General features: G+C 58.2%; 1 protein-coding gene across 1 annotated transcript; it reads left to right on the top strand.

Annotated features, from left to right (window-relative positions):
- Positions 1-372: 372 nt before the first annotated feature.
- Positions 373-16,637, top strand: EDN3 (endothelin 3). Its single transcript, XM_090285054.1, has 4 exons — positions 373-1,068; positions 1,678-1,966; positions 15,921-16,114; positions 16,501-16,637. The coding sequence occupies exons 1-4, from the start codon at positions 1,017-1,019 to the stop codon at positions 16,635-16,637; spliced, it is 672 nt and encodes a 223-aa protein (XP_090141180.1). The 5' UTR covers positions 373-1,016.
- The last annotated feature ends 7,702 nt before the right edge of the window (positions 16,638-24,339 follow it).

The following is a 24,339-nucleotide window of genomic DNA, read 5'->3' on the forward strand; positions in this document are numbered from 1 at the left end:
GGACAGTTGCCAGCACAGATGGCCTTTGTGAAGAACAGAATAGACCAGCCCTCCTCTGCCGGGCAGAGGACAAGTCCCAGGTGAGGGGAGAAAGCAGCCAGCACATGCAAATAAAGGGCTTGCTGGGACAGGAACCTGCCTCTCCCTGAGGCCACCCTCTGTGCAGGGGGCTAAGAAGGTCCTGGGTGCCAGGGAACCGCTAACTCTGCTTCCCGGTTGACTTTGCTCGGGGGAAGTGCCCACACCCACTTGCTCTGAGCTCCTGGGAGAGGCAGGGGCCGAGCCAGTGCCCTGAGTCACGAGAGTAAAGTGCGCCCGGGGCCTCGGCAGGCAGGCCGTGTGCAAGGAAGGGTAGGGTGTCATTAGGTGAACGGCGAGAAGTGTCCCTCTGCCGTGGCCCCGGAGATGAAAGATAGCAGCTTTCCTTCGCCGCCTTTTATCTTTCCTGTCGCTCCACGGGTGGGGGCTGCAGGTCCTGGGGCCGCAGAGCGGCGGGCGGGGTGTGAGTGCGGGTGCGCGCCAGTGCCTGTGTACATGTGTGTATATGTGTGAGTGTGTGTGTTCGCGTGGCCTCCCGGCAGCTGTCCCGGCCCCCACCCCACCGCACCCGGCCTGGAGCGCCGCCCCCGCCCCTCGCTGTGCTGGGTGCGCTGCGGGCTGCTGCGCTCCCGGAGGCTCCCCCGCGCCTGGGAGGCGACCCTCGGTGCGCCCGGGGTTCAAAGGCCCCGCGCGGCAGCTCCAGCCCCTCCGGGGGGCGGGGAGGCGAGGGGGTGGTGCGGGAGCCAGAAAAGCCTGAGCCCACAGCCGGCCAGCCCTAAGCAGGGATGGGCAGCGCGCTCTGAAGTTTGTGGCCGCCACAGCCAACTCTTGGCGGGAGCCGCGACCAAGCGAGCGAGCAGCCGGCTTCGAACCCCCACGGCTGGAGGGCAAGGCCTGCTGTGCCCGGCCCGAGCCCCGTTTCGGGGCCCCAGGAGTCCGTCCTCCAGGCCCGGTGCTCCCGCGCCTGATCGGGGTTCATGGAGCTGGGGCTGTGGCTCCTTTTCGGGCTCACAGTGACCTCCGCCGCAGGTAAGCGGGCCGGGCGCTGCGCCTCTTCTGGCGCGAGCGCACACAAAAGGACCCCGCGGTGGGGGTGGGGGCAGCCTGTTGCCTGGGCTCTCCATCCCTGGGGGCGCCTGGGAGAGGGCTGGGAGCAGAAGCTGGGCGCGGGGACTACCCAAGGGGGCTCCCGAGGTTGCACGCAGCCCAATGCACAGACAGGAGACCTGTGACCTGGGCAGACTCAGTCAGTTTTTCATGAAGTTGGGAACTTTTCAAAAAGTTTGCAAACTCTTCAGAAACTGTGCAAAATGATTGCAAAGTTTTGAGAAAAGTGTGCAAAATGCTTGCAAGCTTCCAACGGGTGCAGATAGCTTGCAGACTTTGCAGAAAGTGTAAAGAGCTTGCAAGCTTTCCACCCGTTATGCACACAGCTTGTGAACTCCTTAGAAACTGGGCACATAGCTTTGCAAACTGTTCAGAACATTTGGCATAGCTTGGGGCCTTTATGGAAAGTGTAACTAGCTTGCAAACTTTGCAGGAAGCTTGGTGGTCTCCCTCTGCCAGGATCTGGGGGCTGGTGGGTGTGGGGGCATGCACTCGCAGGAGCTCAGGAGCCCCTCCATCTGCCTCCTGCAGGACTGGTGCCTCGCCCCCAGCCTGGGGACGCTGGCAGGAGCGGCGGACCCCAGGTCCCCCCTGCATCCAGGTTGGAGGGGCACATCGAGGACACCGTGGCAATGACTGCAGCGCAGGCTCTAAGGCACGGGAGCCCTGGGCAGGCGCAGGGACTAGGCTGGTTGGGGGAGCAGGAGGCCAAGGGGGGCCCCGCGCGTCACCGAGCCAGACGCTGCACGTGTTTCACCTACAAGGACAAGGAGTGCGTCTACTATTGCCACCTGGACATCATCTGGATCAACACCCCTGAGTGAGTGATCCTGGAGGGGGGGGGTAAGCTGAGGGGGGGGGTGCTTCCTGGCCAGGCCCCATCTCCTCACCCCGAGGACCCACTCTCAGCCCAGCCCCATCAGCCCCGAGTCTGCGCTGGCTCCGAGTTCAGCTCCTGCGAGCCCAGGTCCCGTTTGCAGGTCAGGGTGTGGCCCCCATCCCCTTGGAGGGCCGGGCCCAGGAGAAACCCAATCCCAGAGTTTTTGCTCTGGTGGAAGGGGGAGCCCGCCCTCCCAGTGCAATGAGCCAGCCAGAGGGATCAGATACCTGAGAAGTCCCTCCGAGAAGGAGGAAACCCTGAAAGTTCTCTCCTGCCCCAGGTGCTGAGGGCGCCATCTCTCTCCTGACCCTGCCAGGCTCCAGGGAGTTTCAAATTCCTTGACAGCAGCCTGCTCGCCAGAGAACAGGGAGCAGGAACGGGGTGGGCTTGGCGGGGCCTGGTGGGACCTGCTCATCAGGCTGAGATTCCATGGGGCCAGGGGTCAGGACCGACAGGTCGTCACCCACGGTCACAGACAGCCTGCCCTTCTCTCCGCCAGTCCCTGAGAGCTCTCTCAGGCCTGAGACAGTGTCCCCTGATGTGTCCTGGGTCTGCCTCGCAGGAAAGTTACCCTCTGCTGAGGCTGCAGACGGTGCTGCGCCGTGGGAGGGGCTGCCAGTCTCCCGTTCACTGCTGCCGTCGGGACCCCCTTCTGCAGAACCATCGTCCTGCAGCAGAGAGGGCTGGGCCTTGCTCAGGTCCCCAGCTTTGCCCTCCCATCTCCTAAATCTGGGGTCTTTTTGTGCCCTCGGTGTTCTGGGATCTCTTGGGACACCTAGCACCCTGCTGGGGCTTATCGAGGAGCTGGTGTGAGTGGGTGCCCTGGGCCTGGAAAGGCACCTTTGCCGTGGTTTTGGGAGCTGCCTTGAGCCACGTTTCTCAGGGTTCCTCCATCCCCAAGCACGCCGGACGGCAGAGCGGCTCACTTCCCACCTTGTTCCAAGGACCCCCGGGGAGAGAGTGCAAAGCAGGGTACACCGAGGGGTCGGTGTCTTCCAAACCAGGTGACAAGACCTCCACGGCATCTGGACTAGGTCTGACACGTCACCCGTTGTGGAATGGCAGGCAGGGCGGCTTCACCCAGCAACCGGGCCCGGGCCCAGGGTCCCGGCGCAGAGGAACTCTGCTCGGTTCTGTGGCCACTGTCCTGAGGGTCTTAACACCATCTGAACCAGAGGGCGCACCTTCGCCTGTTGTCCTGGGCCCCACGGGTGTCGGAGCCAGTCTTGATGTGGAACCGGCCTGCCAGGCTGTGCGCGGCCAGGCTGCAACACGCAGTCAGCCCTCAGGAGGCAGGGTGGCCGCCGGGCCTGTCATTGCCCCTTCGTGGGGAAGATACAAGGCTACATGGTGGGGACGGGCTCCTCGGCAAGGCTGCCATCGATAGGCACCTCTCCTTGGACGGCGGTCAGGGTCACCCTGCCACCTGTCATAATTCTTACCCTCCTGGCCTTGTGATCTGACCACGTGAGCTTCCAGAACCCAGCACTCAGCGTGGTCAGCTGCAGGACTGGGTCTTGCCTTGGCAAGAATCCCAAGCCGTGGATCGATCTAGGAGAAAGAAGGAAGCCAGCCGAGTTAGGGGCGGGGAGGAGACCACCTCGGTTCTCTGCCCGTTCCTGAGCCCCCGCACTGGCCAAGGGGCCTGACTGGGGCAGCACGTCCGAGAGGCTGGGCAGAGACCCCGTAGTCTGTCTGGAATCTGGTCCCCGCATTGCGCGCTGTCCTGCCTGGCTGCGCGGCTTTGACTGTTTCCAGGTCAGCCACTCGCTGACTTTCCCTCACGGTGTGATTTACTTCTTCCTCCCTTCCCGGACCCTGGCTCCCCTTAAACACCAGGAAGGAGGGATTAAATATGTGGTGTTGGGGAGCCCGTGAGCTGGTCAGGACATGGGAGTGACAAGAGCCAGACTTGAGCGTTTGGAAGTTAGACAAGCAAAACAATTTGTACAAGGAAGATTCTTCCGGATGGGCTTTCTCCTTTTCTTCCTTTCTTCCTTCCTTCCTTTCTTTTTTTCTTTTGTCCTTTCTTTCTTTCTTCCTTCCTTCCTTCCTCCCTCCCTCCCTCCCTTCCTTCCTTCCTCCCTTCCTTCCTTCCCTCCTCCCCACCCTCCCCTCTCCTTGCCTTCTTGCTTCCTTCCTGAAATCCTCTGTTGATACAGACCAGTCCGTCTGTTTTCTTTGAAACATCCCAGAAAGAGTGCGAGCTGAGAAAATGGGTGGTGGGAATAAGAACGTGGGCCTTTGGAGAACTGAGCGTCTGCGAAATGACTCAGTCGCGCTAGAGGAGCGGCAGGGGCCACAACGAGGTCCCCTCTGGGCCCGTCTGCTGCCGCCGCTGCCACAGCTCCCCCTCTTGAGTGTCTCCTGCTCTCTGGTAGCCGTCACCCTCTCTCTGTAGTCAGGGCCTCCTGGTCTCCTGAAACTTCTCCAGGGTGTGGTTTTCCTCCCTGTCCCTGCCGCGGGCTGCTCTGGGAATGCAGCGGGTCTTGATCCTCATGCCTACATCAAGGATCTTGAACTTGGGGTGCTGTCCAGGTGCTGGTTCTTCCTATGGCCCATTCCGTCGCCCGGAGGTGGTGTCAACCGTCTGCTTTGCTCTGGAAGGACATCTGCAAGGTCTCAGGCTTTCTGTAAGCACGGTCCTTATGCGAAGGCCCTCACCTGATTAGACGCGGCCCGCGCCCCGTGGGGGGCAATCTGCTTTTCTCAAAGTCTGCGGATTCAGGTATCTATTACACCTAAAACACACCTTCCCGGACACATCTGGACTGTTGTTTTGGCCACGTGTCTGGGGACCATGGCCCAGCCGAGTGGGCACACAGAATTAACCATGCAGGGCTGTTGGCTCTAACCACACCCCACAGCGGGCTGCCCCTTGGTGCCTGCCACTGTACCCCTGGCGGCGGAGGGGGTCCCACTGTGTGCCTCCCTGCTTCGCTCCCGAGACTCGAGGGACCCTGCCCTCTGTCAGCCCCTCACGGGCGGATGAGGGAGGCGTTGCGATGCTGTGCCAGTGACTCTGGGTTTCCAAGCCCCGTGCCGCGTGCGCCGACGAGGAGATGGTCCTCGTGCAGAGAGCTGTGCGGGGGTTTGCTGTCGCGCCTGGGCTGGGCGGTCCGGGTCCACAAGCCCCACTCGTGACTGAGGGGCTCTGGTTCTGTCGTGTGGCCTGGGGCAGGTGACATCCTCTCCCTGCACCCCACGTGAGGTGCAGACAGTCCGACCCTAGGGCGGTGGCCAAGGTGACAGGCTTAGCCGCTCCGGGGTACGCCGTGCTGACTGGGATGAGCAGGACTGACGCTTTTCTGGGGTCTTTTCCTTCCCGAGGAAGCAGAGTAAGAATGATAACCGTAAGAACTAACCAAACATCCGAGCTCGCATTTTAATGTGCTCTACCTCAGAGGGCAGCAGCTCACCAGACTCACTGCTACCCTCTGTGCTGTGTAAGGAGAGCGTTGTCAGTGCGTTTCGGAGAAGGGACTTCCCAGACGGTGGGGCATCTCGACGGGATGCACGGAGCCAGACCCCCAGCCTCCCGCCGACGTGGGGCCCGCTGCCCACCCGCTGTGTGATTTCAGGGGCCCCGGGAACAGGGACCTGACCCGTGAGCCAGGACAGGGGCTGTCGTTGGTGGAGATGCAGGTACTCAGGCCGAGAGATCGTGCTTCTGGCCGTCGGGAGACCCGTGGCGGTGCCGGTGGTGATGGTGGCAGCACTGACGCAGGCTGTAATGCCTGCGAGGGCGGGTGTGTGAGCACCTGGGACGGGCTCAGACGGCGGCTGGGGTCTCGGGAACACTCAGCCCTGCAGCATGTGACCCTAAAGGCAACTCTGCTCCGGGGCGGCGCTCCCGCCTGCCGCACCGCGCTCTGGGGCTGGGGGACGCCGGGGAGCAGCGAGTCCTTTCTCCGGGACTGCTGAGGTCAGCCTGCCTGGACCGTCCAGCTTGGGTCTCACCCGGCCTCCTGGAGGGCTTGGCGGGAGGCCTGCTAGCCCTGGATTTGCATAAGGTTCACAGACCCTGGGAAAGGTGTGCCAGGCGGCTGCGGCTGATAAGGAGCCTGATAAGGATGCTGGTGGCCAAAGGTTGTCCCGGGCTTGCCCAGATTTGGTCCCACCCTGTGGGTCCCTCCCTCCTTGTTTTCTAACCGCTTCCTGCTCACCTGGGGACATAGTGGAATGTTTGGGGAAGGGGGCCTGGGTTCCAGGCTAATGGCGGTCGGCGGGCAGGGCCTGGGGTCTGGCATTTTGGGGTAATCTGAATGATCAGTTTAGGACCTCTTTGTTAAGAGCCTCGTGATGGAATCTTGTGAAGGGTTCCGTCTGCATTCTTGTGGCCATAGCCGGCTGGCCCAGCAGAGTGGTTTGCGGACTGAGGACCTCAGGGGCCCCTGGGCCCCTTCATTTCCCATGTCACCCTCCACTGTCTAGGATCTGAAGTGTGGGTCACCAGGAAGCGGTCCCAGAAATACTATGGACATCTACTTATGAGAAGTAATCCATAAATAAGGGCACGTGAGAGAAGATGGTGGCAGGCCAGACTGACAGCGACCTTGAACTCATGGCCCGGCTGATGGTGGATTTATTTTATGAGCGTGTTCTTCCCATTCCTCCACTTCTAGCTCCTCCTTGGAGACCTGGTACGTGTTCACATCCCTGTTTTGAGTCTGAGTAGCGTATCTCTTAGAACATGTCATGGCAAGACAGGTCTTTAAAACTGAGGGCCTTGGGGCTGAATTTCAGAGAGTGTCTTGCAGAGGTCCACCCCCACAAGGTGACTTTTCTGTGGGGGTCACGCAGCCCCAAAGCCCCTTTTTCTGCCAGGAGGGATCTCAGTAGGTGAGAGAGCGTCCAGGAGCAAAGCCGGGCTGAGCTGAAAAGCAGCTGATCCGACTCAGTGAGAAAAAGGGTGACGAGGTCGGAGGCCCTTTACTTGGCGGCCGGAGAACTTGGTGCCGCGAGGCCGGGGCTCTGTGTGGCCCCGGAGCGGGAATGTGGATTTCTGGTAGATGAAAGGGACGTCGCAGCTCAGAACTTGGCCCTAAATCTGCAGATGGATAAAAGGCTCTGACCTCTCCGGTGAGGTTTATTCCTGCAGGGATTTCAAATGAAGCACGCAGAAAGGCAAACAGTGTTTTCCCCAGGAGGCCCACGCGTGCTGGAGCTCCGCGTGGCGTTTTCTCCGTCCTGGGCTGGAGACGCGGCCTCTCGGTGCACCCGATGGCGCCTGGAGATGGCCCCCTTCCCTCCGCCAGGTATCCCCGGGGCACCACCACTCAGACTTCCAGCACAGGGAGGCTGCCACCCTCCCCGTGAGGACATGACCTGCTCTTCTGTGTCATGCTTCGGATGGAAACAGGGAGTTTCAGAACGTGGGACACACACACACGTGCACACACGCTCTCCCACTCTTTCGGGGAGGAACCAATTTCACTTAGAAAATAAATCCCAACGGTGGGCACAATATGGATGAACAGCTAGTACAGACCCAGTTTGGGGTGCTTCTACTCCTGCTCATCTGCGAAGCCCCCCAGGAATGGACAAGCAAGAAAGGGCGTCCAGCTGACTTTCTCATCGGCCTCTGCTGGGGTCTTAGGAGCCAAGAGCCCTTGGAGAACGTGTCCGTGTCTCCGATGCTGGGAGGCACAGACCCTCGTGGGTGTTACGGCCTCGGGGCCGCTGTAGCGGGTCTTACTGAGCAGGAACTCTAGACCTGGGCGGCCGGCCCAGTGATTTGAAAAGCAGAAACAGACTCATTCCGTGAGAAAGGGTGGGGGCCGACGGGGCCTGGGTGCTGCCCTTCTCTCTCAGCGATGGCCCGCGTGGCCCACGGGCGCCAGCTTTGCCCACGACGCGGGAGCATAAACAGCTTTGCTCAGAAGAAGCGAGCCAGTGAGAAGGCAGAGGTTATGGGTCTGTTCTGGATTTCTGGGACTGATTCCCACGGGTTTCCGGCGGGGGCGAGGACAGGGTGAGGTGAGAGATACCCTCGCTCAGGAGCCAGCATTAAGGAGATGCCAGAAATTCAGTGACAAAGATCAATAAAAGTTATGGCATTGTTTAAAAAATAAAATCAAAATTCGTGCAACGATTTCATCATTGACAAAATAGCAGCGGTTTTAATCAAGGCCAGATCAGACCTGCGCTGGCCAGACCTCCTCAGCCGGCTCTACCCTAATGCCGCCCCGGTTTGGGGGGGAAGTCTTCTTGGTTGGAGTAAGTGGTCAGTGGATCACAGCTACCACAGTCCCACGGCACGAGGCCACAGACAACTCCTCTAGGAGGAAAGACAGTCTGTGTCACCGTTGCGATGGAACTGGGCGTTCAGCAGGACTTCCTACCCTTCGGGTGAAATCTGGAAGTTAGCAAAGGTGTCTTCTCTGGCTTCCTGCAGATTCTGTAAAGGGATGTGTGATGGTTTCTGCACGTGAAAAAAAAATTCCTCTACAGATGCCACCCCCCTGTCTTTAAAATAGTACCTGCTCCTTCTTTGACCCCTTCGGTTTCCACGCCTGGGAGCTATTCTGGCCCCATCTGTCTGCGGCTTTGCATCAAGTTATAATGAGGCCGCGCCAGACAGACGTCCGGCCTGGAATCCGTCAGGGTCACGGGGGGCTGGGGAGAGAAACTCTAGCCTGACTCAGGGGGACACTCTTGGTTTGTGCCAGCGGGAGGGGAGACCAGCTAATGTGGGGGTTCCGTAGACAGCGTCATTCCTCACGTATACGAGCCGTTGGTTGCTCTGATTTTTTATGAGCTGTCACGGCAAACACAGAAGCGTCCTTCTGTCGTCCTGGTCTCCTTTGACCTCTCTGCTTCCGCTGAACACCACTCAGGTTGCGTTCACCGCGTTCGGGGGGTGCCGTGCGTCCCAGTGAGCCAACGGGATGAGTTGCTCTGTGGCTTTGGGGTTGTTGTTCAGCTCAGTTAGATGGTGACAGGATGTGGAAGGGTTCTAAATACAGTGGGGGGATCCTAGGAACCTCTTACCTTGAGGGGCACAGAAACCCCACATTTCGGTTGTGGCCCGATTGCTAGAAAGGAGGGAGGGCGAGGCCCTCTCCGGCGGCTGCGCTGCTCTGGAGGTGCGTCTGTGACGCTGCGGGCGTTTGAGGCTCTGGAGCTGGACGGACCTCTTCAGGGGTCTGGTCCTCTCATTCCTGAAGCCCGGAGAGAAGACGCGCACCCTGGACCCGTGGGGAGCCCGTCTCCCCTGGACCCGGAGTCCGGCTCTGCCAGCCTTGGTCTTTGCCTTGGCCGCCCCCTCCTCGGCACTGCTGGGCTTCTCTGTCCTGGTCGGGTGTGGCCCGCAGGAGGCCTCAGCCGGACCTCGTTCTTCTGCTGTGCGTAATCCAGAGGCCATATCCCCCTAAGGAAACGCTCTAGGATGGGACAGTCAAGGACAGCAACCGTAGGCTGCAGGAAGTCAGTCAAGAATCCTATGCACTTGGGAAGACAGGTGTGGCCTAGGGGTCAGGCTACTTCAGACGGACTTCCTCCCTCCTCCCTCCCTCCCTCCCTTGTTTCCTTCCCTCCTTCCACAGAGATTGATTATTGAGATATTGGACTATTACAGAGCACCCACTCCGAGCCAGGCTCTGCCTCAGCTGCCCTGGGTGCAGAGGTGAGCAAATGGTCAGTGACTCTGGGTGGACAAAGCCCAGCTGGGTTGACCCCGGGGATGGATGAGAGGGAATCCACCCCCGCAGGACAGGTGAAGACCTGATTCCTGTTCTTGGATCTGGTTGGTGGGGTCAGTGCTCAAGTCTCTTTGAACATGGATATGATTCTGGTAAAATTCCCAAAGAGTTAAGTTCAGGATAAACCCCAAACTCAGGGATTCTGGGAAGAGGATCCTTAAAAAGTTAACCACTAACCCACAACACAGGGCTCACGCTTTTGATTTCCGGGGCTGTGGGAGCAAGACTTTCCACATGGGAGGGGGCGGGGTGAGCCATCTGCCCTGGGGTCTTCCCACCTAAAGATGCTGGAGCTTTCTGCAGTGGAAGTAAAGCTGCCAACTGCCCGATCATGCTACGTCATGTGTGAGCAGAAAGGGTGGGTGATATCCCTTAGCACCAGAAAAGATGTGTGCGTGTTTTCTGCTTGTGTAGCGAGGTCACTGAGGAGCTGTAGTTCCTGGCCTGTTTTCTTTCCTGGGGGTTGGAAAGGCACCCCGTGGTCATCTGGCGCGAGGCCTGGCCCCCAGCAGACTTTCCCGGCCTTTGAAGAGTGGACGGAGGATCAGCTCGCCGGAGGATAAGGCTTCTGAGTGGTCAGCCCGGAGTCGGGGGCCGGGCTCTTGCATCTTGGATGAGTGCGCTCGTCCCCACCTGCGTGAAGGGCAGTATGATCCAAACCAAATATTTCACAGCGGGCAGCCTGGGAAGAAACAGCTGAGTTTTGTTCTGATTTTGAACATGCTCTTTTGTGTGTGTGTTGTTGCAATGAAGGAAATCTCTCCTTGTTTCTGGCCCCTGGGGAGACTATGGGTTTTTCTGTTAAACCCTAGAGATTCTGGCTGCATCCATCTCAAGAAAGGGAGGTCCCGGCTGGCCAGAGCTCACTGGTCACAAGCAACAGAAACCTAGTCCAGCTAACACAGTGTCAAAGGAGCTCTTGGGAAGACCCAGGGTGACCCATGGACTGGCGGAGAAGCAGCCCCAGGCTCAGAAAGGAGAGGTACCAGGACAGGACTGGGGCCCGGGGCACAACCGAGCAGATGGGCGGGGTGCGGCCCCCTGGCAAAGAGTCGCTCCGAGTTGTCTCTGACCATCAGTCGTCTTGGGAGAGAGCGGGTCTGGCCGCCCCGCCTGGGGTACCGGATGGGTCCTCGGCCAGGGTGACGCTAGGCACATTGATTGACAGTCTCACCAAGACCTCACACGAGGATGGAGGGGCGATTCCCTACGGCAAAGAGAAGAGGTTGGATTTCCGGAGACAAAACAGCCAAAGCTGGCCTCACACCCTAGAGAATTCCAGGCTTTTGAGAGGGAACTCCTGTTGCCCTTGTTTCTGTGCCTTTGTGCCCAGCGGGGCCCCAAGACGCTGGGGGCAGTGAATGGACGCTTTTGTGGGCTGCTGGAGGCCGCGCTTCTGAGAGTGGCTCCGCCTTGTCTTACTTGAAACAAAATTCTCAGCTAGCTGTTCTTTCTGGTTAAGGTTACAAAGCTAGTCCTCCGAGGCGATCTCCACGTCCTTGCCCAGGAAGGTATTGCTGAGCTCGAAGAGTCGGTGAGCAGTGTCTGCTAAGGAAGGAATTTAATAAAGTCTGAAATCATGCCCTCGTTAGAAGGCGCGCGGGAGTCTGGAAGTTGTTACCCTGGGGACTGACAGGAGGTGATATCTAATGGCTGTGGTGTGAGGCAGCTGGGGCGGGAGCTGCCTCCTGTCTGTCCGCCCCACAGGCCCCTGGGCCAGCCGTTTCACATGTCCCTGGGCCCAAAGGCAGTACTGCCTCAGCTTCCCCATTTCAGGAGGAAAAGTGACTGAAGGAGGGAGATGGTCAGCTTGACACTCTGATGTGAAAATGTCCTGTTGGTTGAGGAGACACTCATTCAGAACCGGAGCTTTGTAACATTGAAAGCAACTCTGTTTCTGAAAAGAGTACCAAGAGCTAATTTTGTCACTGTATCATATGACTTGTCCGGCTTCACCAAATGGGACAAGCCACTAGACCAGGGATTGTAAACTCAGATGTCCATGAAGGGCCAGACAGGTGGTAAAAGTGAGCAAAGAAGGACAGGTGTGAGGCTACTGGGAGTGGTGGCGACTGGGGCAAAATAGAGTGGCAATGAGCAATGACCGTGTGTGCCACACGATTGCCAAGTGATGGAGCCCAGGGTTGATGGTAGCATAACTTCAGGTTATTCGAGGGAAGCTGAAGTTGGAATGTTTATGTGATATTTTCAGGTTAAAAATGCCCTCTGCTGACTGAGGGAAGTCCATAAAATGCCAACTGGCTGACCTCCAGGGTGAGTTAAAACTGTGTACAAGGCCACTTGTCTGTCTCATTCAAGGCTGCGTTCACCCAGAGTCTAGTTCAGTGTTTACTCATCAACACACATGCAGCAGGTATTTGTTGAATGCTATTCAATGTGTGTGTATACGTGTGTGTGTGTATGTGAAAACTGAGTGTTTAGAATTTGACCAGGGAAGCTCCTTTTGCTACCTGTGTGAACATCTGTGTCTCTTCTTTAAAAAATGCAGGTGCAGAAGCAAGTTTCCTGATCAGAAAGATGGACATCGTTAATTCATTTATAAAGAGGCAACACTGAATTTAAAACCAGAATCTTAAAAAAAAAAGTCAGCTTTCCTTATTTAGAAACTTCTCCTAGAGAGAAATAAAATGCTCGCAGTGGGGTGCTGCAGATGAAGAATGAATATGGGAGATTTGGAAGGTTAATGTTTAATAACGTTTGTGTGTGACATTTGGGGAAAAGTGGCAAATAAAGAACCCAGTGATAAATAAGGCGCTGACATCACCGTCACTGAGCCAAGAATGAATGTCCTGACTATGTACATTGAGGGGCAATTTATCAGACAAAGACACAACACTAGACAGCGTATCTGTAGGCATGCTGGCGGGGTGTTGTGTTTTGTCTGAGCATATCTGGATTGATCTTATCTGCTTGTCTTTTACGTAGAGCTCTGAGTTAGAACTGAAACATGAACAGACTGAAGAGTTGCCTTCCGTGATTAGAGGCTGCGTTTTCCAAACCCTCTTGGCTAAAACATCGGGCAGGGAGTCTGCTGGTCAAAGGTTCTCGGTCGATTTCACTGAATCTTCATGGTTCTGCCGTTAGGTGTTTCCAATCCACCGTTCAGAAGGGGCCCCTGGATGACTGAAATGCACGCGCTTATTAGACAGGCCGTGGTGACTGAGGGGCCAGTCGAAACGGAGCGTGGCAGAGTGGCCTTGTTGTGCCGACAGACACTCAGGTTCTTTATTACCCTCCCCCTCCTTTGCTGCTTAGTCAAGCATCGCAAAGGTGGGCCTCGCAGAAGGGACTTTTCTGCCTGACACAACGGGCTTGAATTCCCAGACCACATGAGCAGCATGCGTGGTGAATGTTCCCTTGCTGCTGACTTGGTGAGTGTTTTCCAGGCGGTGCCATGCCCCATCCAGTCCGTCCCACAGCCCTTGCATAGACCAGGAAACCGTTGAGAGGGTGGAGCGGCTGTTATGTAAGCGCTTTACAACGTAACGATGGGATCCCCAGATAACCCTCCTCTGTGCTCCGTGTACCTTGCACGCGGCTGTGCGTACTGGCTTGTGATGGTTCCCTCACCTGCTCCCACACCCCAGCGGCATATATATAGAGTGAGTGCCTGGAGTTCTTCGTAATGGAATTGGGTGGTCATTGAAATTTTCAGGTTGAAAAGAACCCATAGCTGTTGGACTGGATTGTCTCACAATTACGTACCAGCTGCTCAGTCAGGGGTCTCCATTGGCCCAACCTCGTGCTGCGTTTATGGTAGCTACGAAAGAAGAAGACCCGCCTTTTGAGGACGTGGTGGTCCACTCCTAGAGCTGGTCAAGAAAAACCCCCACCCTAGGCGCTGTGGGCTAGAGGGCTGCCTCTGCTCCCCCTCTGGCCATGCCTGCAAGGAGACTATGGGACTGAAAGCCATGTATGTCCCTTCCAGACCATGTTCCACACTCAGGATCCCCAAAATCTCCTACCCAACTATTCCCAGGTCCCCTTCTAGAGACTGACACCCAGGGACAGAACAGGGGTCCAGGTACATACCCAGAGGCCTACAAGGCAGGCAAGGGGCAGCTGTGTGCAAGATGAGGGGTAGCTGGAGCTTGGGGGTGCATCCAAAAGGGAGTGGATGAGCCCCCCTTGCCCCAGCCTTGGTGTGGGATGGAACGGGATGGAAAAGAAGGTGCCAGATCTCTTGGGGCTGCCATGTTTCAACATGGGACTCCAAGGACCCTCAGCATCCTAGATTCGAGACTGAGCTTCCAAGGTGTTTTGAACCTGTACTTGTTCGGGTACAAGGATAGAACTCTCTCACTGAAGAGCCTAGCAGGTTGCTTTACCACCTGTCAATTTTCTGCCTGCGGGAGGTAGGCTCCATGGGAGCGGACGTCCCGTTAGGGACGGGCCGGGGCAGCCAGCAGCGCGCCTGCCTGCGAGCAGGCTTCCCTGCCTCCGCCCTGGGAGAAGGGAAGGGGCCCTAGCCCTCTGGAAGGCCTTGAAAATCGCAGAGTCTCATTTGCATACTGGATCTTTGCACGTGACTGCTGGAACAACGCTTAGCATTTCCCCCTTAACAGACACTGCGTGGCTTTGCTCCTCACTCCATGCCCTTCGGATTCTCGGTCTTCGCTGAGGCTGAGGGGCCCCACGTGCGGGAGTGCGCGATCAGCTGACAGCGACGTCGAGGGCAGGTTTGGCCGTCAGCGGCGGGCGCGGGGCCTTGCTGCCCCTCGTGGGCTGTGTTCACGGAGAAACGGGGCGCCGGGCTTCGTGGCAACGCTTAGAGGTTGGATGCGACCCGACGCCTGGGAAAGCAGACCTGTGGCCAAATCCTGCCTCACACCGGGGTCTGCATGGTTTGGCTACCCCCACCCCCATTTCCCACGCTGGAGGGAAAGTGGGGTGCTCAGCAAAGGGGGTGTGCGGAACGGGCCTGGACGCGGCCTGCGTTCCCCAGCCGGCGAGCGCAGACAGCCCCGCCCTGGGCCTCCCTCCCTCCCTCCCTCCATGGAGATGCCACCACTGTGGTGATGTATTGATACAGCACACGGGGACACTTCTCAGCCCCAGCCCAGCAGGGAGGAAGCTCGGTCCAGGGATCAGGCCGTGATGGGACGCCCCCCGCTTTGCCCTCCCCACCCCCAAAAGGCTGCCTGGCCTGTGTTTCAAATTAAAATCAATGCCGTTGCATCTGATGTTGACAGTGGAGAGAGAATGTCAGAAGCCCCTGTGAGGTGGCTGACTGGTGACACTCTGTGGGGCTGGCAGGAACCAAGGAGGTTAATTTGGGGACTGGCAGGAAAACCGGGACTTAATGGGGAAGTGAGTTCTGGCAACGTAAGTTTCCTCTAAGTCTTAGTAATTCACTCCCCCAGTTGAGGTCCATGGCACCAATGAATTAAGCATAAGCTGTTAACTGTGCCCCACAGTGCTGCCTGGCAGGCCTCCCTGCTCGCGAGAACATGGCGTGGGCACCCCTGGGCATTAAAAGTGACTGAAACGTTCATTGTTCCGAGGGACCCCATCCCCTCCTCCCAGCTCCCACCGTCAATGAAATCGCTAGTTTCAGATGTCTTTTCTCATACGCCTTTTCCCAAGGCCCGTTCTCACCGACCGCCCTCCCGGGGCACAGAGGGTCCTCCGAAGTTCGTGTCTTTGAGGCCAGGATTTGTCTGTCCCTACGGTCGCCTTTGCGTTATTGGGGTCGGTCAGTGCTGCCTGCGAGGCCAGCGTGAGCACTGGAAACATTCCGGGACAGGCGGGGCGGGTGCTGGGCCGGTCCACTTGCGGCCGCCGGGTTTAGGGGGCACCGCTGCGGTGGGGGTGACCAGCCCTGGGCACTGGCTCAAGGACAAAGCCTGGGTTGGGCATATGGGTTCGTGGGAACGTCTATGTCAGGGGTTTGGGGACAGGGAGACAACCCGACCTACCCAGCAAGGACGGTGGCTCGGTGCTGGGAAGGCTGAAGGGCCCACACGCCCACACGAGGCATCGGCAGGCCCCCCCAGGAGCCGGGCTGTGGGAGGGTACAGACAGCCCCGCCTCCAGCTCCCCAGGTCCCTTCCGTCTTTGCATCCCCTTGGCCCCCGCACACGCTCCGGGGGCCAGGACATCACCCACCTCACGGCTCATTCCCACGGGCTCATCCCACCGTGGCCCTGATGCTGGTCTGTGCTTTGCAGACGGACGGTGCCCTATGGACTGTCCGGCTACAGAGAAAGGGTCCGTGGCCGGAGGTCCGCAAGGCTGTCGCCGCAGAACCCACAGCCCCCGAAGTGGACGCGGCGCTGCGCTTGTGCTGATAGCCACGACCCGGCCTGCGTGCGCTTCTGCACCCGGACGCTGGCTGTCGGCAGGTACGACCCTATCGGGTTTTGTCCGTCTGGGTATCAGTTGCCCCGGAGCAGGCGAGGCTGGGGGCGTCTGATGGCGCAGTGTGGCGGGTGGCCGTGCCCTGACCCCGGTGCGCCGGTGTCCGGGGAGGCGGGGGACCTAGAGCCGCGGGGACGTGGGCCCTCGGCTCAGGGAGGGGGACTCCATCCCCTGGCTGCCTTGCAGAACAGTGCTCACAGCAGGGCCGTGGCCACGTCAGGTCTCCAGACATCTCTCTTCTGGATGGCACGGCAGCTTGCCAAAGTCTCGATAAGTTGCCAGAAATTGAAGTTGCCACACTCCCCTTTCTTCAAGGCATATTTTTAGCTTCTTCCAAAACAGCAAATGGGACCATCTGGTCTCACTGACCTCACATCCCCTCCTGGCCAGTATGGGCTGGAGCAGAGTGCGGGCCACTCCCGTGGGTGGGCGGGCATGTGGTATCCATTCACTCGTTACCCTCGTCTTACCTTGTGGCCCCAGAGGCTGCTGGGCAGGAGTTTGTGGGTCACTGTGGGATCGAATGACCGAGTGGTCCAGGTGTGACCAGTGGGCGAGGGCAGAGGGGGAGGGGGATGAAGTCGGTTTTCACCTGACGGGCATTCCTGTCCCTACTTTGGGTCAAGGCTCATCAACCCAGCAGGCAGAGCCATGCTGGAACACCCCTCCCGAGGGGTGGGATGGGCCGGGTAGGTGCTGCCCGGACACACACGGGGACACACACGCAGGGTGAGCTCCCGTCCTGTGGGTACCACGGGGCCAGGGACCCACTGTCTTGCCTCCTTCACGTCCCAGAGTACACGTGCGTAGAAACCCGCCCACGGTGTGCTCCGCCCCCCGAAACGGTGCCCGAGAGGCGGTCCTGGGGGAACGCGCCCATGTGCGTGCTGCTAGGGAAGCGGAAGTCAGAACTGGACGCTGGAAGGCCAGCCACAAGGAAGTCCAGGGTGATTCATTAAACTGGCTCTCTCCCTGCAGGAACTTGGGGGCCGCGGAACAACGGGACCAGGAAGGGGCAGCGCTGGCCAGTGGGGCGGACGGAGGCCTGCATGCGAGGAGGTGATGCTGCTGCTTTCCGGGGAGTCTCACCTTCGGGCGCATGTGTGGGGGTGGCCTCGGGCCTGAGTGGCAGCCAGTGGGAGCCCCACTGGGCTGCCGCATAGCAGGCAGCGGTGCCTTTGGTGAGTCCTCCCTGGGGACAGAGCAGGCTGCCCTGTGCCTTAGAAGCTGGCCCCTGTGGCGTCAGCGCACTGACATCCAGCCCTGGAGCGCGCAAGGCCTGGACAAGAAGAGCCGGCCACTGCTGCTCGGACCCCCGCAGGCAGGGCCCGCAGTGAGTGACATGTGACCCTTACTGAAAACAAAACAAAACAAAACAAGACGTTTGTTCCTTTTCAGCCGCTGACTCTGACAGAGGTGAAATATGCCCCCCCCCCATGCATTTTTTTATTTATTTTTTACTCGCTTGTCTTTCTTGTATGAAGTCCTCAGGGTTTCCCACCGCCATGCTGGGTGTATCTGTCATTCTGTCAATCAGAACTCCTTATTAATGACCCGCCTCCACAGCGGCAGCAGGATGGTAATTTATGTTCATAAGAGTAGCCCGGAGGTGGCTTGGTTCCTACAGGGACTGATCAAGGGGAGATTAAATCACACTCGGTATACAGGAGGCTTTCCAAGCCGGTGGCGGATCACTCCGGGCCGCCAGAGAGGGATCTGTCAGCATCCATAATGAAAACGGAGCGGGAGGAGGCGGGCCGAGGCGGCAGAGCCAGGCCCTGGGGAGCGTGAGTCAGGCCCCGGCTGGTCCCCGCTTGGCCTCTCCATCCCTTCTCCTCCCTCTCCCTTCCTCACCCCACACCAACGCCCCTGGGCTCGGGAAGGATGTGATTAAAATCCCACCCACCCCAGTGCATCATTTATTCATTGCCTCCTGCATTGGCCGGGCACTGTCCTTGATGGTGGGGACACAGCAGGGGACAAGGCACAGAGTCTGCCTTCATGGAGCTTAGACTGGGGGGAAAGCAGACAGCAAACACGGACAGAAACTACTGAGGGAAGCAGGCGGGGGTGGAGGGCGTCGGGCGGGTTGGCGTGAGGCTGGGAGGACAGGGCCGTGCGCACGAAGACCTGAAGGAAGGGACGTGGCGAGCCAGGGGGATGAGGGGGGGCGGGGGGTTTCGGGCAGGGGAACAACCAGGGCAAAGGTCCTGAGGCAGGGACGGCAGGTGTGCTCAGGGGCACAAGAGGACCCCAGCACGGAGGGCCTTGCCTTGGCTGCTTTGCTGACTGTCGTTCGGCCGCATTGCAGACCATAAGAAGGGGATACAGGGCTCCCCTGGGGCCTGGGAGGCTCCTGTGAGAAGCTTTCCTTGGGCAGAAAGTCTTCCCTTATAAGCCACGGCCCCTGCTTTCTTGCAAGACTCTGAGTTAGTTAGTAATCCCCAGATTCCTACCGTCCGAGTGGGAGCGGCCGTGCCTGCTGGTGTGACAGTCGCACGTTCCCAGGTGCGTGGCAGGCACGGAAATGGCTGAGAAGTGAGGAGGAGGCTGGACTCAGAATGGGGCGCGGGCTGGACGCGGGGAGGCGAGGGGTTGCCTCTGTCAGCCCGCAGCGAGATCTCCTCCTGTCACACAGCTTTATTCTTCTGTTGCCCTTTCTCCAAGGCAGGCTGAAGCCAAGGACAGACGGCGTGAGTCGCCCCTAGACTCCCACCACCGAAGGCTTGCCCGGAAGGGGACCCCACCTCTGCCCGCCCACGTCGCCCCCTGTCTCGGGAGCTTTGGGGAGGAGAGGCCTGCCGCCCTGTCCTAGGAAGGCCCCCTCCTGCCCCTGCTCCGTTCGCCTTGCCACCTCTTTGAGGACAAAAGATGAGCTCTGCCTGGAGGAGAAGACCCGCCCCCAGGGTCCTCACCTAACCATCCACCCCGGACCTAAACATGCCCCATTCCAACGGCCCCAGTGTCCCTGATGCGGACAGTGGTGCCAGGTGTGCCCTGGGGCCGGACCCCCTTGGGTTGGCTTTCAGGCAGGAGGTTGGCTTTTGACTTCTTTTGGAGAGTCCGTGGACCCCACGCGCGCTCTGCGGACCGAGACAAACACGCTTCCGTCCCGCAGCTGCGGCGGCACGCTCGGGCCCCGGCCTGGAGTCGGGCGGTACGCCGTGCGGGCATCAGGAGGCCGGCTGCCCCGACGTCCTGGCCGTGCGGGACTTCACGGATTGGAGGCTTACAGGGTTTAGACAGAAGTGTTCCGCCGTGCTTGGGACCCACCCGAAGAATGTATCTCAGAGAGAAATAAAAGCCAAGAAGAAGGAGGGGAAAAGAAAAACGGAAGCTTTATGTCTGGGACAAGGGAGAGAAGGAGTAGATGCGGGGTTTGAACTCCGGGCCGACCGGCATCGCCCGCCACGGGCTCGTTGGCAGGAAGCTCCCGCTCCAGGCCCTTAGGACGAGCCCCGCATCTGCTTTCGTGAATAAATGTGCCTCTTTGGGCGAACGGCTTCAATATAAGCCATAAACACAAACTCTTTGTAAATGATGTAAATTCCTATTTATCTGTGTAATTGGGAACAACTGGGAAGTGTGGCGCCTGCGGGTTCCCGGGGTCCCATCTCGTTCAGCTGTGCGCGTCCAGCTCGGCTGAGGCGGCCGCGTTGGGGCGCAGGGGGTGGGTGTGAGGTCACCGTGGGGCACAGGCCACCGGCCGCCCCCGACGGTAGACACGAGAGCTGGCATCGGGGTGTGTGCAGGGGGACATTTCAGGTAGTGACTGGCAGAGCACCGGCCTTGACCAAGTGTTACATTCTCTGTGAGTTCCTTGTAAGTTATTACCGGTGTCAAAGTGAGTGTCTGCCCCAAGGAAGCAGAAGGGACCGAGGTGCTGGCAGGCTCCTGGAGTATTCAGAGAAGCAATTATTTATTGTGAAACTGTTCTCTCCTCCGACGGCTTTACGTGGCTCTGCCAGCAGGTAAAGCTGCTCCATGTAGGGAGATGCTAAGTCGTGCCCCGAATCCAAGCTCATATTTCTTAGGAGTTTGAACGACGTTTTTAAAATGCATGCTCACTGGCTGGCTTGGTGGCAAGACGCTCTCTTGGCAAGAAATCCACGCCTTGTGCTAACACTCAGAAAATACTGTCACGTGCATAATAAAAAATCTCAACGTTTGCTGTGATTTGTGCGTTTTCCTCGCTGGCGTTTGATGCCTGGCCGCGCGTCCACTTTGCCTGGACCTCTGCGGAGGACAGAGGGTGTTGCGGTTCGGGGACCAGACCCCAACTAAAGTCAGTTTTGGAGCTAGAGAGGCGGGGGGTGGGGGGCTGCTTGAGTATTAAGGAAGGAGAGGGATTTGGGGACCATACAAGGGAGATAACGCCGTCATGGCAGTCGGGAAGAGGAGGTAAGTGAGTGTGGGGAGAGAGTCGGCTGCTGCCCCCAGTGCCACCCTGTTCGCCTCCATGGGACACAGAGCTTCCTGTTCCGGCCACACAGGCCATGGCTGTTCAAGAGCAGGGTCCCAGGGGTGGGACAGCCGCGGCCGGCAGCAGGGCTTGACCTCGTCTGCCTTCAGGTGGGCATTCTGTCTCACCCCGTTGCTCACACTGCCTGAGAAGTAGTGGCCAGGAGTGACCGCATTGGATCCCCTCTACCAGCTGCCATGCCGTGAGCCTTTGAGACTCATAAAGCGTCCCTGGGAGCTGGGAGTGACAGGAAGGAGGTAGGTTTCCTCCATTTCTATCCATCTGTCCCCTCCTCCATCCCTCCCTCCCGTCCCTCCTTCCTCCTTCTCTCTCCTTCCTTTTGAGTCAAGAACTGGAGACCATCAGAAGCAGAAAATCGGACGGAGAGACCCGGCTACGGAGCAGAGAGGAATCCAGTGCTCCCAGTGGGTTTCATCACGTCGAATCCGAGAAAACCCAAGAGGGTCTTGTCGTTGCACTCGTTTTAGAGGGTTCTGCCGTTGATGAGCCCAGAGAGCCGGGTGCCAATTTATTCGGCGAGGTGTGATGCATCCCGGGAGCAGCTGCCACGCTCACGGCGGGGGGGGGGGGGGGGGGGGGCAACCAAGCAGCCCCCGGAGCGAGCCCCAGCCGTGGCGGCGTGGCTGGGATCTGGGTGCCGTCCAGCCGGGGTGTCCGTGGAGTTCTGCGCAGGGTTGGTGGCCGGAGTTGCAGGGCTCCGAGCGCAAAGCAAACACAGGGCTCCTGGGTCAGAAGTATTGTGAGTCTCAAGATGGCGAACACACAACGTTAAACCGAGCCCAGGCCCGCGGAGCACGGACCACGCACCTGCCCAGCACGCACGCCTGCGAGCCCCAGCAGAAGGGGCTGTTGAGTCTGGCTCCCGGGCCTTGCCACCAAATCCCCAAGGGGGACCAGCCTTAACGTGAGCCTCAGTTTCCTCATTTACAAAACGGCTGCGATAAGACCAGCCCTGGCCACCCCGTAGCTGCGCTGGGAGGTCCCGTGGGAGGAAACGGGGTTTGCAGCCACATTTTTAAATCCTGAGCTCACTCAAGGCATAAGATCCAATCTTCAAGTCTTCAAAGTTTGCCTTGAACTAGTCAGCAGCTCCTATTTTTACGAAAACTTTCTCAGGGAAGCACATCTTTGAACCTAGAATGTTCCTCAAAGTAATAGAATTTGATTTATAGAAATTGTCAGGATAATTACTTTTCCACCCTCCCGGAGGAAGGCGTGTATTCTCTAAATCCCAAAGTTCTTTTATACGAATCTTAAGTATCTTGATGCTTAAGCGAAATCAAGTTATCTGTTATTCAGACCATTATAAGTCCACAGGGGTCCTTCAGTCACTGAATATGCAATTTCTCTTTCTCTGCTGGCAGAGTGCTCAGAACCGTTGCGATCCGCATGGTTCTCGGGGCAGGGAAACTAGGAGAAGGAGCGACGGTCAGGGTCAGAACGACCTAAGGCCACCGCCCCCTGGCAGGCACGCCTCGTTCCCCCTCCCAGAACAATGCGCACTGAGCGGTGACACGCGGTGGGGGGTAACGGGAGAGGCAGAGGCGTTAAGGTTCACATCAGAGAGAAAGACTCTCGGGGGACGGGAAGGTGTCTGATGAACATGAACTTGACGCCCCCACCCCCTTCCTTCCTCCTTCCCCTTTCCTTTCCTCCCCTTCCCTGTTTTCCTCCCACGTCTCTGCCGCGAAGCTACTTTATGTCAATTCCTATTGATTTACGTGACAGTCACCGGGGGCAGGGCTGGGTGGCACCCCCTGGAGGGTATCAGACCCTTCTCTAGGGCTTCTGTTTGGCTGGTCTCCCGCGGGGCGCTCACCGCGGTCCCGTCTCCACTCCGTCCTCCCCTGGGACTCTCACGAGAGGGGCCCCTTTGTTAATCCTGGTGTGGATGTATACCAGCCCCCCCAAAAGGATGCAGGTGGTACTCCTCCACGATTAAAAACTAAAACTACAGGGGCATTACACAGAGGGAGGTCTGCCCCCCACCCCCGGCCCTGCCCACCCTGCTCCGAGTCCAGGGCATCATTTCTGTGACTTTCTCGTCTACCTTCTCCCTGCTTCGGCGGGAAAATACGGGCGAGTATAGACACATGGGGCTGCTCCTCTCCGCTCCGTACGCGAAAGGTCGGGTCCAGCAAACACGGAGTGATTTTTTTCTGATACCGCTCTTTAACCAAACGTGTAGTTTTTTAATTTTATTTTTCTGACCACAAAAACGTGTCATTTTCCTGCACCAGTTCTCCAATTCCATGACACCAGCTGGATGTCCAACAACTCAGTTCAGTTCTGACTCTCTGTCTGGAGGGAGCACCGGATCCCACCAGGCTGTCCCCACCGGGGACACCTGCCCGCCTGACCGCAGACCGCAAGGCTCCCTCAACCCGGCGCGCTAGAGTGCTTTACAGCCCCCAGGGATGTTCTCAACCTCGGGCGACAGCCCCGTTACGATGCTTACAACTCAGGAGCAGCCGGATGGACGGGTGCAGAGGAGGAGGGGCGTCCTCTCCAAGCCCACCGCCGTCCCAGCACATCCGTGCGCTCACCCACCTAGAAATTCCCAAACCCCGGTAGGATTTTACTTTTTAAATCAAGATTTCATTATATAAAGATAATTGATTAAACCACTGGCTACTGGTGATTGAACGCAATCCCCAGCCCCTCTCCGCTCCTTGGAGGTCGTGGCCAGGGTTTCTGAAAGTTCCAGCCCTTTATTCATGGCTTGGTCTTTCTGACATCAGCCCCCCTCCTGAAGATATGCCAGGGCCCCAGCCTGGGTCACCCTGTTAGCACACAGAAGACGATACATCCGGGGGTTTTCGGTGCTCTGCGCCAGGAACTGGGGACAAATGCCCAATATTTATTTTTCATTCTACCAGAAACCTGGCACTTTTTTGTGTTTTGCTTTTTTGCTTAATAGATTCAGGAGATGATTATAACATGGTTTACTCAGCTGGTGCCCACTGACGGCCAGTTGGATTGCTCCCAAAATCTTGTACAACCAATAACACCATGGATGACATCATGGCTGTCACTTCCTATGTGTGGGGGTCTGTCTGTGCGATAACGTCCCGGAGAGGCTGCCGTGTTGAAGGGTAAATACTCTTGTGTTCTGGGCAGATATTGTCACGTTTGAGGAATGTCGTCTGGTTATCCCCGTCTCTAGATAAGTCACCTAGTGGAGGCTCCAAAGAGGAAGTGATTTCCCCAACGCGATACAACTGATGAGGAGGTAGGAAGGGCCCCCACTTATTTAGGAGACAGAGACGAGTGAGGGAGTGGGGAATGTTGGGGGGCAAAGTGAGGTAAGGACGTTCTGTGAGCGGGGCGTTCGAGCAGATGGGAGTGAGTGAGAGCTGGCATGTGTGGGGGGCCACTGAAAGCCCCCCGTGTTCCTGGAGGTGGCTGACTCCTCGCTGGCATGCTGACAACACTGGGAAGGAGCCGTGAAGACCAGCAGGCTGGTTCTTCTTGCTCACTGTCTAGAGAGGCACCCCACCCCCCGCCAGGGTTTGCTTGTCAAGGGCAGTGGCCCCTCTTATAAAAATCGCCTTTACATCTTTTGACCAAGATGAGAATCTGTTCCTCACGGAGAATGCCAGAGACGAGGTCCTGATGTGAGCATGCAGGCCTTTGGGGGGTGTCTGTAAAGCCCATTCTTTGAAAACGTAGCCCCCACCCCCCACCCCCATCACCCCAGGTGGATCTCCGCAGCAACGTTCATGCCAGAGGACCCTGCTACTCTG

This window comes from Furipterus horrens, unplaced genomic scaffold, assembly GCF_987537825.1.
Source record: "Furipterus horrens unplaced genomic scaffold, mFurHor1.1.pri manual_scaffold_8, whole genome shotgun sequence".
NCBI classification, from domain to species: Eukaryota; Metazoa; Chordata; class Mammalia; order Chiroptera; family Furipteridae; genus Furipterus; species Furipterus horrens.